The sequence below is a fragment of the Psammomys obesus genome, unplaced genomic scaffold (genome assembly GCF_907164565.1).
Source record: "Psammomys obesus unplaced genomic scaffold, mPsaObe1.curated_primary_1811, whole genome shotgun sequence".
Taxonomy (NCBI): Eukaryota; Metazoa; Chordata; class Mammalia; order Rodentia; family Muridae; genus Psammomys; species Psammomys obesus.
The window spans coordinates 4,070,541-4,085,958 of NW_026587556.1; the positions used below are offsets into that span (position 1 = coordinate 4,070,541).

At 42.3% G+C, this 15,418-nt stretch overlaps 1 protein-coding gene across 1 annotated transcript in view; it reads right to left on the reverse strand.

Annotated features, from left to right (window-relative positions):
- Hecw1 (HECT, C2 and WW domain containing E3 ubiquitin protein ligase 1) overlaps positions 1-15,418 on the reverse strand; it is a 295,620-nt gene that overhangs the window by 68,077 nt on the left and 212,125 nt on the right. Inside the window, exons 13-16 of the mRNA XM_055603961.1 lie at positions 12,704-12,837; positions 9,964-10,085; positions 8,165-8,350; positions 112-246 (exon numbers count right to left, since the gene is read on the reverse strand). Of these exons, the coding sequence (XP_055459936.1) occupies positions 112-246; positions 8,165-8,350; positions 9,964-10,085; positions 12,704-12,837 (577 nt within the window). The remainder of the gene's footprint in view (positions 1-111; positions 247-8,164; positions 8,351-9,963; positions 10,086-12,703; positions 12,838-15,418) is intronic.

The following is a 15,418-nucleotide window of genomic DNA, read 5'->3' on the forward strand; positions in this document are numbered from 1 at the left end:
TATCTATCTATCTATCTATCTATCTATCTATCTATCTATCTATCTATCTATCTATCTATCTGCCCCAAAGAAGAGACTTGGAAACTGTGGTTCAGGGCATAGAGAACCTACCTCTCCGGCACTGTAACTGCGGAGCCTCTGGAGGTGCTGCCGATGCGTCAGGTGACTGGGAAGACGGCCATTCTGCAGAGGGATCCGGGGATCGATGAAAGTGGTAGCCCGACTGTTGTGGTCCACAAAGAAAGACTGCAGACGGACAGCAAGACAAAGCACCGTGAGAGGTGGAGCTGACTCCGAGACTCTTACAGGACTCGGTTTCTTAGCTTCTTTCCCCATGGCTATGGTAAAATACTCGGGCAAGAGAAACTTAAGGGAGAAAAGGTTTATCTTGAGCGACAAAGGGTATTGATGATGACAGGGAAGTCAAGGCAGCAGGCGCCTTGGAACCAGAAAGCAAATGAATGTGTGCTGTTCCTTAGCTCCCTTTCTCCATCCAAGCAGTGCAGGAGCCTAGCCAGTGAATCATACCAGGGGGCAGTTCTTCCCTTCTTAATTAATATAATCAAGAAAATCCTGCCCTGGAGTGCCCAAAGGCCACCTCTTAAGTGTTTCCAGAGTCTGTAAAGATGACAATTAACACTGGCCATCATAGTCATCATACTTATTTTTGGCCCTTTGTCTTCTATATCATTTCAAATCTACCCAACACTCATTTAATTAGATAAGGAAAAAACACACGGACATTCAGCAATAGTTGGATGAAGCAAATAACCAAATTCCCCAAACGTCAGCAATGTAAAGAAATAAATACAAAAATATTTTTGAGTTTCCCCTCGAGATTTTAATGGTCTCCTCACATTAGAAGGTATACTTTTGTTATAAGAAAATATCAGATTTTGTGATCATTTCTCCAAGTCTTTAAAAATCTTCTTACACAAAATTTAATGAGCATGTGGTATTGTTTGCTGGTTGTATAATAATCCAGTACCCTTAATCACTAAATGTTTTTGTCTTCTGCTTCTTTTCAATAATACACAAGAAGAAAATAGAAGGATTATAAATAGGAAAAGAAGTCAAAGTATCCCTATTCACAGATATGATTCTACACGTGAGAAACACTAAAGACTCGCCCCCAAAACTCTCACAGCTGACAAACACATTAAACAAAATGCTGGGAACAAAACAATCAGAAGATTGTTATCTACCAATAACAACTGGTATATAACAATAACCAATTATTATATACCAATAGCAATTATACTGAAAATAAACTAGGTAAAGAATCCCATTCATGGTACCCACCGCACACAGCACCACAAATACCTGGGGCTAAACCTAACAAAGGAAACTAAACATCTCTACAATAAAAACTTTAAGACATTGAATAAAGAAAGTTCCTTGTATGTGCTACAAACGTAGTGGCTGTTGGATCCCTTAGAGCTGGAGTCATGGATGGCTGTGAGCCACCAGCATAGAAGATGTCCCCAAGACAGCCACAGAAGCGTTTAAATCTTGGGAGTTACCAACAGCCATCTAATTTGACTTAAGGCCCATGCAAGGGAAAAGAAATTCATGTCTGGTACTGAAAACTTAGCCAACTGCTCATGGCTGATGAGGTCATGGAGCCTAGAGGAGAACCTAGTACTCTAAGCTTTCTATTTGTAGTCTAAGTACTTATCCTTACATCACAGATAAATGTAACCCCTACCCCTCATCCAAGAAGCATCTTTTGCAGCAGATGGAGACCGTTACAGAAAGCTACAACTGCTTAAAATATAGAGAACAACTGATTTGTGGTACCAACCCTCGCTGACACACAACCCCATACCTTCATGGAAGATGGAGTAGAAAACCTTTAAGAGCGAGAGGATCACGGTGCTTCCTGTGAGACAGTGCCTTCTCTATGTGTCAGGGAATCTGCAGCGATGAAATACTAAAAATATGGTTGCCTACCGAAGACCTTTTCATTGACAACACCAGCTGACATCCCAGCCTAGGTGAGGACCTCTTACAGGACCCCACCTCTACATGAATAGCTATAGGAAATTAATGGCTACTCAGAGAGGGAAACTTCCCAGAGATGAGCCCACTAAAATGCTATCCAATCCCAAGAAATCATCCCTAAACACATATCCTTACAAGCAGCAGAACTTAGCAAGCTGTATTTGTATGTGCATATGTGTGATAATTAAAAAATAATGGGGCAGAAGAGACACTAGTTTTATTTTAGAATATATGAAGAACTCAGAGAAGTAAATATTAAGGGGAAAAAAGCAAATCCAATTTTAAAATGTGCTACAGGACTGAACAGAAAGCTCTCAAAAGAGAAAATATGAATATCTGGTAAACACACTTAAAAATTGCCCAGCATCCTCAACCATGAGGTAAATGATGATTAAAGTGACTAAAATTCGACTTCACCTTAGTTAGAATGGCTATCACCAGGTATGCAAATGAGAACAAATGCTGACATGGAGGTGGTAAAAGGCAAACTCTTACACTGTTTGTGAATGTGTCAACCAGTTCAGCCACTCTGGAAAATCATTCTGGAGTATTAAAAAAAAAATACCAGCCAAGCAAAATAATTGCCACATGACCGAGCCTCACCAATCCTGAACGTATAGCCAAAGGACTTCATATACTACAAGAAATACTCGTTCATTGGTGTTCACTGGATAAGGAAAGCGTGGTACAATACACAGTGAGATTTTGTTCAGCTATAAAGAAAATGGCAATCATGAAATTTGTAGTTAAACAGATGGAATTGGAAAAAAAATTATGCAGGGGAATCCAGGGCTGAGTAAGATGTTCATAGGAGGGGTACTAGCTGCCCAATAAGCACTGTTTTTCTGTCAGTTCATTCATAGGAAAGTCCTCTTAACATCTTGATTAATCGACACCTGAAAGCTACTGAAGAGCATTGAAATGAGGCACATTCATCCAGCTCTGATACGCTGTTCCTCACAGTACAATTCACTGTCATTCTTCCAACAGGCAATTCTTCCTTTCTACTCTGCCTATTTCCTAGTTCTGGAGTTGCTGGTCCTAAGACATCACTTCATTAATGGACTTGCAAGCTATGCACACACATTCTAGAGAGAACTTCTTTTTAGGCATGATAAACAGTTTGTGGTAGAATAATTTTTAGGCCCTTGGAGACACTGTTCCATCAGTTGCTTTTGGAGAACTATGAACCCATAGGTCTATAGTCACAGAGTCAATGAACTGTGTAATGCAGGTTCCCACTCAGAGATGTATTTGGCGGTAAAGATTCTGATTCATTTGATCACAAAAGAAGAAGAGAGTGTTCCTAACCAATTTCATAAAGCCTTTTAGGCGCAATTCTTTAAACTTTGTGGTATCTCTTATAAATGTGTTAAGGTGCTCATGATTTAAAGAACATTCTCAGTCTTGCTTACTTGCTAGACTTCCAGAACATTTCTAGAGAAGAACATTCAGGTTAATATCATCAGGCAAAATACAGGCCAGGAACATTTTATGGATCCTAAAGCTCCCATCTCTGCTGGGCATGCTGTTCCAGGGACAACTGGAGGCTTGTTAGGCAAATCATAACATGTAATATAATAATACCACCCTTACTAAACCAATAATTCTATCCCTTGTTAACTGGTTAAGAAGGTAATGCAATACATATGTTGTGGTAATTTGGATAAGAATGACCGTCAGAGGCTCATGTTTGAATACTTGGTGCTCAGTTGATGGAACTGTTTGGAAGATACGAAGGGTTTGAATGAGAACAGCCCACATAGGCTCCTATATTTGAATGCTTAGTCATCAGAGAGTGATGTAATTTGAGAAGTGTCTTAGTCAATGACCTATTGCTGTGAAGAGACACCAAGAACACAGCAACTCTTATAAAAGAAAATATTTAATTGGCGCTGGCTTACAGGTCCAGAGGTTTACTCCATTATCACCATAGTGGGAAGTATGACAGTCCACAGGCAAATATGGTACTGGGGAAAGAACTGAGAGTTCTACATCTAGATAGGCAGGCATCAGGAAGAAAGCATGAGTCGCTGGGTCAGGCTTCAGCTTCTGAAACCTCAAAGCCTACTCCCAGTGACACATTTCCTCTAAGAAGTTCACATGTTCTAATCCTTTCAAATAATGTCATTCCCTATGAGCCTATGGGGGCCTATGGTGGTTTGGCCCCCGTAAACTCATGTGTTTGAATGTTTGGCCCATAGGGAGTGGCACTATTAGGAGGTGTGGCCTTGTTGTTTGAGGAAGTGTTTCATGGTGGGGACGGGCTTTGAGGTCTCCTTTGCTCAAGCTATATACAATGTGGCACACAGTCCCTTTCTGCTGCCTGCAGATCAAGATGTACAACTCGCAGCTCATTCTCCAGCACCATGTCTGTCTGGACACTGCCATGCTTCTCACTATGATGATGATACACTACACCTCTGAAATTGTAAGCCGGCCCCAATTAAATGCTTTCTTTGTAAGAGTTGCCTTGGTCATGGTGTCTCTTCACAGCAATAAAAGTCTAACTGAGACAAAGACATTTTCATTAAAACCACCACATTCCACTCGCTGGCCCCCATAGGCTTTCAGACATAGAATACTGCAAAATACCTTCAGTCCAACTTCAAAAGTCTCCGTAGTCTATTGTCTCAACCCTGTTTAAAAGTCTGAATTCCTTAGTCCTAAATAATTAATGCTTCATAAATATGCCTGCCAGATATACTGGATCAGAAGGCTGAAGATGATGCTCCAACAGTATAGAGAGTTTTGGGTGGCTATTCAAACAGGCAGCAAACTGTCTCTGTAATTTTTAATTTTTGAAGGCTGCTAGCATGCACTTTCTATTTACTCAGGTAATTAATTTGATTTTTTTCTCAAGTCTCTGAATGGTCTAGATAGTTATAATTTTATAGTTCATCTTAGTTGCTTAGGAGTTAAAAAGATGTTTTAAGGTCTAGATAGATGTTTTTCAGATTGATAGATACAAGCTATAATAAAAATATTTCGATACAAAACTTTTGACTCACCAAGATAGGCAAGATGATGTTTTCTTCAAGGTTGCCAAATACAAATAAGCACAACTCTTTAAATGTAACTTTTATATATGGTTTTCCTGATCATTTTGTGGTTCTTCTTACTGTACATAGTATATTGTATATATGTATAATAATATAGATGTATATATATGTAAAGGAAGCCTTTTATTAGACTAAAAGGGGGAATTGTGGAGAAATGTCTTGTGTGGATGTAGCAGTTGTCAATAAAGAGCTGATTGGTCAGTCATCTGGGCAGAAGGACAGGAAGTGGAAGGCGGGACTTCTTGGTAGGAAGAATGGAACTCTGGAAAGGGGAGAGAGGAAGGCCTTTTTCATCAGGAGATATGGAGGAAGACAGATGTGTTCATGGATGTTGGGAGGAGAGCTGGCCACATGGCTGAGGAAGAAGATGGGGCTGAGCACATGGCTGTAGAAACAGACTGATGGAACAGAAGCCACCCAGGTGTCATCAGATTGGCAAGTGAGTGGCTTTATGTGGGCTTTAAAGATATTAGGATTAGGGTAGCTCAGAATCTGTCCAGTATAGTGTTTACAGCTTTTTAAAAAAGGTCTAAAGTCCAAAGTCTCTTCTGAGACTCAAGGTAATATCTTAACTGTAATCCCCTATAAAATCAAATTCAAAAAACATGTCACATACTTCCAACATATAATGGCACAGGATTTATATTACTATTCTAAAATGGAGGAAAGGGAGAATAGTGAGAAAATACTGGACCAAAATAAGGTCAAAACCCAGCTGGCCTTATGCTCCAAACTCTTGCCAAAATACTCTTCAGATCTCCAACTTCTCTCAGCTTGGCTGATTGCAACATACTTCTTTCTCTTGGGCTGGTTCAAAATTTGGTCTGTAGGTTTCCTAGGCAGAAAACCCATGCCTCTGGCATCTCCAATATCTTGAGGTCTCCAAGGCAATCCAGGCTTTACTTTTCACAGTTTCATACAATGGATCTAGGGCTCCATGCTAGAACACTCCTGACCCATGCCTGGCCTCAGTGGCTTTCCTTAGTTGCAGAGGGATCTTCCATAAACCCTTCTTACCTCCTTGACTCTACAGCCAAAACCACATGTCTGAAGCTGCCAAATTCTGCTATTTGCTGGGGCTGGAACATGGCCCCCTTACTCAAATACAATTTTACCAGCTTTCTGCTTTTTCATAGTTTCCTTCACTGCCTAAGTTTGGCTGTGTTGGAACTCACTCTGTAGACCAGGCTGGCCTCAAACACAGATATGCCTGCCTGTGTGTTCTGAGTGCTGGGATTAAAGATGTAAACCACCTTACCAGGCCCTAAGCTTTTAAAAATTCCTTTTCACTTTTCTTTAATTCCTTTTCACAAGTTGGAATCTTAGCTGGCTGAGGTCTTGCTCTTTATTCCATTTAGCATCAGGCTTTTCTTTTATCTGTTTACATTTCTTGGTGTCCCCTTTTTTCCTCCAACTTTGCATTTTGTATTTTTCTTTGCTTGGCTTGTTTCTTTTCATTATAGATGTGCATATGACTGAACTCTACTAACTACAACACAGTCAGCATTAGGCTGTTTTTAAGTTTCCTTTGCCAACAAAATTAATCCAAAACTCTTCAATTGAACCTCAGGCAGACTTTTTGGACAAGGGCAGAAAGCTGCCACACTCTTCACCAAAATATCACAAGAACAGTCTCTAGGCCACATTAGTATCCTTCTCTGATACCTCTTGATCAGAGACTCCACAGTTCAAATCTCAGCACCACTTCCAGGCTTCTACTAGTATGGTGGATTAAGCCCCACTTAAAGCATTCCACTGCTTTCTTAATCCAAAATCCCAAAGTCCATATTTCTGCAAACAAAAGCACTGTCAGGCCTATTGTAACAATACCCCAGTCGCTGGTACCAACGTCTGTTCTAGGTAGGATTTCTACTGTTGTGAAGAGATAATGTGACCACAGCCTTAAAAAAATAAAAATAAAGCATTTCATTGGGGCTAGCTTATGTTCCGGAGCTTTAGTCCATTATCATCATGGCAGGAAGTATGGCAGCATGCAGGCAGATGTGGGGATAGAGAAGTAGATGAAAGTTCTACATATGGATCCCCAGGCAGCAGGAAGAGAGAGACACTAGGCCTGGCTTGGGCATTGAAACCCCAAAGCCCACACCCAGTGACATACTTTCTCCAACAAGGCCATACCTACTGCACTTCCTAATGCTACTCTCTAAGCATTCAAACAGGAGTCTATGGAGGCCATTCTTAATCAGAACACCACAGGAAGGATTAGGAGGACGAAAAGGTATGGATTAGTTGGTGTAGGTGTGGCCTTGTTGGAGAAAGTATGTCATTGGGGGGTGGTCTTTGAGGTTTCAAAGTCCATGACAGGCCCAGTCTCTCTGTCTCTCTTTGCCTACATGGAGATCAGGGTGTAGTTCTTAGGTCCTTCTCCAGCACCAAGCCTGCCTATCTATGACCCTGCTGCCATGTTTCCCACAATAATGACAATGGAATAAGTCCCTGAAACTATAAGCAAGATCCCAATTAAATGCGTTCCTTTATATACTTGCCTTGGTCATGGTGTCTCTTCACCGCAACAGAACAGTGACAAGGAGAGAAGTATTAGACTGTGTGGCCTTGTCAAAGAAGGTGTGTTACTGGGGTCAGGCTCTGAGGTTTCAAAAGGCTTGTGCCATTCCCAGGGTCAATCAACTACTGCTTCAGCGCCATGCCTGCTGCCATGTTTCCTGCCATGATAAGCATGGGTTCTAATCCTCTGAAACCATAAGCCTCAAACTAAACACTTTTTTTTTTTTTTTAAATTGAAGTTGACTTGGTCATGGTATAGTAACTAAGACACCGGCCATTGCACAAAAGCACTCGATGGAAAATTTAAAGGTGTAAAGTGGATAGTCCTGGACCAAGCAGGATTTTGTTCCCCACAGAGCAATGGCACAGTTTGGCTTCTAGAAGGAAGATGCTAAATAACTCATACTACATTGTATAAGCATTGTGGAATGAGTAAGAAACTGAGGCAGAAGTCCCCCGGTGCTAATATTACAGCTTCCCCTCCCCACCATCTTCCCTGCACGTTCTTCCTCATCTCCTGCATCGGTAAACCAGATTATTTGGGGAAAGCCCCACCTATCAGTTTGTCTCACCTTTCCCTGATGATCCGTCTTGATCTCCCAACCCCGGGGCAGTTCCAGCCGAGTGTCTGCAAACATGTTGATGAAATTCACCAGGTCCCGGTTATGCTGGTAGCGTTCAAAGTTGCGGGCATCTCGTCGGACTTTCAAAATCATATGCTTCAAGCAAGTGCTGCTTGTAAAAACCCGGTAGGCACTCTGAAATGGTTTGGGGAACATGAAGGAAGAGGATGTGAAGCTAGGAAACACAGAGCAAACACACTGAGTGCTTTAACATGATCTGCATCCAGCCCGGTGCTGATCTGTGTGAGCTGGGAACGGAAGCTTTAGAAGCAGGCATAGTGCTCAACCAGGAAATGTGCATCCAACACCTCTAGGCTTTTTTGCCAGGCCAGTTCCACCTAGTGTCAGCCACGCTCGGCTCTCTCAGGCCTCACTCTACCTCTCTGAGCATTGGTCTTCTCCTCCCCATTTCCTTCTCTGACTGCAGAGCTATGCTTTCCATCCATTTAGCTGTCTAAGCCACGACAATAACTTATCGAAGTTAAAGCTGGGCTTCAGAAGCCTGTCGTTCTAGTGAATCTTATCAAATGTCTTCAAGTGAGGGATGGAGAAGAAAAGAAGGCTGTTTTAAAAGTTCCCGAAGTTGGTCAAATTCTAAGTTTCTGTTGCGCAGGCACCTGAGCATTCACACCGCTAGTTTTGAGCCCCTCAGCGGAGTTCTGAGACTGCCAAACAACATGCTTCAGGCTACCTCTGTGGTGCTAGGTGGGGCGAGTACTTCCATGTACCCGTGTGCTGGGGGGGGGGGGGGGGGAAGCCGCAGGAGGCTAGAGGAGGCTGGTTTAGTGGCTCCCACAGCTCCAAGGCCCCCACGAAGCCCAGAATCTGGTGAAGAGGCTTCAGTATCTAGCATGCTTTATTACCTTTGATTGCCCACTATCACACCAGGTATTAAACACTTATTTCCTCCTTTCCCAGCCACAGCCTCTATCATTGCATCAAATTACTGCTCCTGCCTCAGAGTTACTGCTGGCTCCAGTGCCCCAAATAGAAACCACTCAGTATATTCTCGAGTCTTCGTCTGCTATTCATCCGCTGGCTATGGGAGATCCCAACACCAACGGCTGATTTCTCAGACAATCTCCCTGAGCTAAGCCATTGCTTCCCATTCTTTCAGCATCTCATTGAGGTTGGGCTTTAAGGTTTCTGAGGTTGAGGTTGGGCTTTAATCTTTTGCTTGATTGGTCGAATCAGCTTTTAGTCTTTTGCTTCACCTAACTACCTAGTCACCTTGGGCTCCTGTTGCTAGTTAAGTGGAGGAGGCCCCTTTGCAGTTTGCCAGGCTGCTGAGTTTCCAGCATGTCTTTCCTGCCTGCCATCCACAGTGTACCCACATTGTAATCATGGCTGCTGCATCCTTCCTCACAATGTGATGTCTTGATGAAAGCCTTAGGAAGGTGATAGAGTTTCTGAATCTCCCCTTCTTTACTGCAAGACTCACATGGAAAAGAATGGTCTGAGTTGCTTGCTTTTACACACACACACACACACACACACACACACACACACACACACCATTAATGAAAAAAGATAGGAAGGGCATATGGAAGGGTTTGGAGGAAAAAAAAGAAAAAGGGGAAATGATGTAATTATAATACAATCTCAAAAAAAAAAATTAAAAAAAATTTTTTTTTCCCAAGCTCAGAGAGTAAAGTTCTAGCCCCCTTATCTTAGTAAATGACCGCATAAAGCTTGTTTTTGGTTTCCAGGAAGCCAGACTACCCTGTCTTTGTCTGGGGAGCACTCACATAGTTGGCATGCAGCACAGTGAAGAATTCAGGATTGGTGATGAACTTCACTGCTGGGGACTGAAGTAGCAAGGTGATCTTTTGTGAGTTGACTGGAGAAAGCGACCCTTCTCTCCTCAGATCTAGAACAAAAACACGAAACAAAGCAATGGAATATGTTGGGTGGGAAGTCCCTTCACACTGGGTACATCTCTTCCCATAGCAAAACACAACTCTACCCCCAACCCCAACTCACAGGACATACTCTTGCTTTTCCTTAGTGTCATGACCAGGTCAAGAATGTCAAGTGTTCTTTGTCCAAAATTCTTGAGACAATAAGTGTTTCAGATTTTTTTTTTAAAATTATAGAACGTATTTTAGAGATGAGACACAAGCCTGAACATGAAACTTAAGTATGTTCCATTTACACCTTATATGTACAGCCTAGAGGCAATTTTACACAAATTTTTTGAGGTAGTCTCACAATACAGTGTAACCAAACTTTAAACTCATGATCTTCTTGTCTCTGCCCTCTAAGTGTTGGGGGCATTTAAGTCATGTGTCATCACATCTGGTTTAAACATCATTTTAAATAATTTTATGCGTGAACCCCAGAATTTTTCTTTTGTGGCATCATCTTGGCATACTATATATTTCAGACAGTTTTTGAGCATTTCAAAATTTGAGTTTTGTTTTGTTTTTCGAGTCAGGGTTTCTCTGTGTAGCCTTGGCTGTCCTGGACTCTTTTTGTAGACCAGGCTGGCCTGGAACTCACATAGATTCACCTGCTTCTGTTTCCCCAAGTGCTGGGATGGGATTACAGGCATGGGCCACCACACCCAGCCAAAATTTTCAGTTTTTAAAAGTCAAGAATCATTATTTATTAGTAATGTCCCTGTATGATTTCAGCTAGGTTCAAGTCCCCTCACATCTTCTTCCTTTGTCTCCTTTTCTTGTTTTGTTACAAGTGTTATCTGTGGTTAGGACAGTTTTCAGAAGGTGTCACAGCTCTCTCCTCCTATAAGCATTTCTCTGCAGTGGGACGTTCAAGCTCCCCTCTGGTTGAACTGGTCCTGGCCTTTTGCTTGGTTACATCCAGTTCCACAAGGCAGAAGCAATATGTCAGTTCTGAGACAGGGACCCAGGCTCTTGTGTCTCTGTCTCTCTTGTGTCACACATCCACTAAGGGAACAAGCCAGAGGGACAAACTTCCAAACCGAGGCCATCTCAGACCAACACAGCTAATACAACGGGTGAACAGAGATGTGTCTGAGTCAGATTGCAACCAGAGTAACCTGCCAGCTTTACTGACCTTACAGTGCTCAGCCGCAGGCCCAAGAGATAAATGCAGTTGTGAGTTTCCACTAAAATTGAGGTTTTTTATTATGTAGTAAGTTACATGTGATCCAATACCAAATCCAGAAATAATCCCGAGTATCTTTTCCTGTCCTGTTCCTAATTACATGATTATTGTAGCCCTCAGAAGACCGAACAAAGAATCAGTAACACAAAAACCTAAACCAGGGTTGTCAGCACATCTGATAGAGAAAGCAGATTAAAATTGTTGATTGAAATATGTGTGTGTGTGTGTGTGTGTGTGTGTGTGTGTGCATTTAAGAAGGAAGGAGACGGTAAGTAGGGGAATGGCTAACTAAAAGATGTCTCTGAATTACGGCATCATCATTACATTCCTAAAGTTACTGCATCTGTGGTTGTCTACACAAGACCTATTCAAGATGGAGCCCACCCACAGGTCCTCATGGGTGGGGGAGGAACCCATTGGGGGAAGGGCATTTCACGTCATTTTCTTTACTTAAGGAGCCACTGGTAACTTGTTCTTGCTCTAGCAAATAGCCTCTTGCCTACCATCAGGCAAGAAACTTTCATTATTAAGCTCAGTGGGCTATGCACATAAAGATTTCATGAAAGAAGGCCAGGGACCTATTGTAAAGAAAGGTTCAGTGAGAGAGAAAGAGCAAAGATGGGAAATTTAGGTTAAGATGACTGAAATTCATTGTATAAATGTGTGAACCTAAAAAATAAATCAAATAAGCATGTCCCATGATCGCTGAGACCCGCCAGAATGAGAGTTACAATATGTGTTTGCCTAGACGGTCTCTGGGCCTTGTTGTGTGTGTGTGTGTGTGTGTGTGTGTGTGTGTGTGTGTTGGGGCAGGAGGACCTGTCACCATTTAACTCAGTTCAAAGAGAAAGAGGGTTACTAGGATTTCACTGTGGTAATTACAGTTACAGGCACAAAAAGTGGAAGCCAGTCTCATGCTTTTTAAACATCGTTATCAGCATCTCAGTCAGGCTAGAGTTAAAGAAATAGAACAAGGAAAATAAGGCTGGATATGTGGTAAAAGCAATATGCTCTTGGAATTTGTGAACAAGAAACCCACCAGAAACCTCTTTGTGCCCGGGTTCCTCCTCGGTTGACCTACTTTTTTTTTTTTTTTTTTACCTGAAACTCCCAAGACTCATTTGAAATGGATTTTGAACATTTAACATGTTTTATTTATAAGAGAAAAATCCTTAGGGCACCAACAGACACATTACTTAACCACACAGGAGTCTCTGTCTTCCAAGATTCCTGGTGGGAAACTTTGTTGTCTCTCTTATTCACGCCTCTAATTCCTCCATCTTGTTCTATATTTTGTTGCTCTCCTATGTGTGGCTATCCCATGAGGCAGGGTAAGGACTTGGAGACTTCTAGTTATAACATGCCACCTCCATTGTTCTGGGTCCCCTGCTCCAATACCTAAGCTTGACTGGGAAGATTCTGCTTCTGAGTCACTCCCTCCACCTCCTCCGTCTGCTATTTGCTCACAGCTTGGGTTGCCAGAATCTTCTTCAGGTCTCTCTGTTGCAATGGTTCTCTGAATGTTTTGATACCTGTACATAGAAAATGACAAGACCAGAATCAACTTGTGTTTGCTAACGCTCTGAATAAGGCAATTAGAAAAAAAAAATCTGTAAAAAAAATTGTCTTGAAATCAGAAAAGAAATGCCTGCAAAGTCCAATAAGATAGTGAGACAATTTTCAAGACAACTATGTCCACATTGTTTGTCTAGGTAGCTCAACAAATCTATGGTTTAGGGCCTTGAGACTGTACATCGAGGGTGGTGGATGGGGGTGGGATGGGGGGGAGAGATAGTTAGATCTGGAAAGAATGCTTTGAAATCCTACCAGCTCCTGTCAGTTATGACAAAGTGGATTATATGAGTCTTGTGTTCAGGAAGGAGATGGGATGGGTGTTGCAGAAGAGGAGGAGGGAAGGAGCACAAATAGCGAAGTCCCCAACTCTAACCGAAAATCAAGTGAGGACAACTTCCTGAACAGAACACCAACAGCACAGGCTCTAAGATCGACAATCAATAAATGGGACCTCATGAAACTGAAAAGCTTCTGCAAAGCAAAGGACACTGTCATCAGAACAAAACGACAGCCTATAGTCTGGGAAAAGATCTTCACCAACCCTATATCTGACAGAGGCCTAATATCCAGAATATATAAAGAACTCAAGAAGTTAAACAGCAACAAATCAAGTAATCCAATTAAAAAATGGGGTACAGAGCTAAACAGAGAATTCTCAATAGAGGAACACTGAAAGGCAGAGAACACTTAAAGAAATGTTCAGTGTCCTTAGTCATCAGGGAAATGCAAATCAAAAAGATGCTGAGATTTCACCTCATACCCATCAGAATGGCTAAGATCAAAAACTCAAGGGATGATGCATGTGGAGAAAGGGGAACCCTTCTCCATTGCTGGTGGGAATGTAAACTTGTACAACCACTTTGGAAATCAATCTGGTGTTTTCTCAGAAAATTAGGAATAGTGCTATCTCAAGATCTCAAGATCTCAAGATCTAGCTATACCACTCCTGGGCATATATCCAAAAGACACCCCACCATGCCACAAGGACATTCGCTCAAACGTGTTCATAACAGCTTTATTTGTAATAGCCAGAATCTGGAAACAACCTAGATGTTCCTCAACTGAGGAATGGATATAGAAATAGTGGTACATTTACATGATGGAATATTACTCAGCAATTAAAAAACAAAGAAATCATGAAATTTGCAGGCAAATGGTGGGAACTAGAAAAGGTCATCCTGAGTGAGGTATCCCAGGAGCAGAAAGATAAATATGGTATATACTCACTTATAAGTAGATATTAGCCATATAACATAAGATAAACATAATACAATCTATAGTCTTAAAGAAGCTAAACAACAAGGAGGACCCTAGGGAAGAGGACCCTAGGGAAGACTTCAGGGCAAACGAGATAGATATCAGAAGTAGGAGAAAAAAAAAGGAACAGGACAGGAGCCTTCCACAGGGGACCTCTGAAAGACTCTACCCACCAGGGTATCGAAGGAGATACTGAGACTCATAGCCAAACTTTGGGCAGAATGCAAGAAACCTTATGGAAGAAGAGGGAGATAGAAAGAAAGAGGGGATAGGAACTCCACAAGGAGAACAACAGAGCTAAAAACCTGGGCCCAGGAGGCCTTTAGAGACTGATACTCCAACCAAGGACCATGCATGGAGAGGACCTAGACCCCCTGCTCAGAGAAAGCCCATAGGCTGCTCAGTTTCCAAGTGGCTTCTCTAGTAAGGAGTACAGGAGCTGTCTCTGACATGAACTCAGTGGTTGGCTCTTTGATCCCCTTCCCCTCAGGGGTGGAGTAGCCTTCCCAGGCCACAGATGAAGATGATGCAGCCAGCCCTGATGAGACCTGATAGGCTAGGGTCAGATAGAAGGGGAGGAGGATCTCCTCTATGAGAGAACTAGGGAAAGGGCATGGGGGGAAAGAGGGAGGGAGGGTAGGATTAGGAGGAGATGAGGGAGGGAGCTACAGCTGGGATACAAAGTGAATAAATTGTAATAAATAAATAAATAAAAAAAATCAAGTGAGGAATGTATCTAATCCTGTTCAGGCTCACTCTTCTACAGCAGGCCTCTGAACGAGAATGGCCTTAGGCTTTCCTGAAATTTAAGGATTAAAGTTTCCGCACTGTGGTCTCCAAACTGCTTGCAAGAGGACCTGTTAATTACATTAACGAAAGAAAACTGAAACCCGTGCTTCTAAGAAGCAGTTTAGATACTGTTTGATATATCAAGGTTTGAGATCCGCTGGCTGGAAGGACCTCTTTTCACTTTTATTTTAGCACATGTCATTCACTTCTGATAGAGCATCAGAAGACACTTTTGCCGGCAGCAGCGACTGCGAGACATTTCTTGACAGCGCCTTTTATAACAAAGTGTGGAATTCACGCAATGATCATTATATGCCTGTGTCTCACCTCCCCGAGGAGGCAGGAAGGTTCTGGGAAGGTGAGAGATGGCCCACTGTGATCTTGCTGGAACACAAGGAATGCAGCCCAGGGCAGGAGACTAGAACCATCAATGAGAAGATGCCTGAACCTCTGGCTTTAATTGGGGTCAGAGTGTTGCCAAAAACTGCAGAA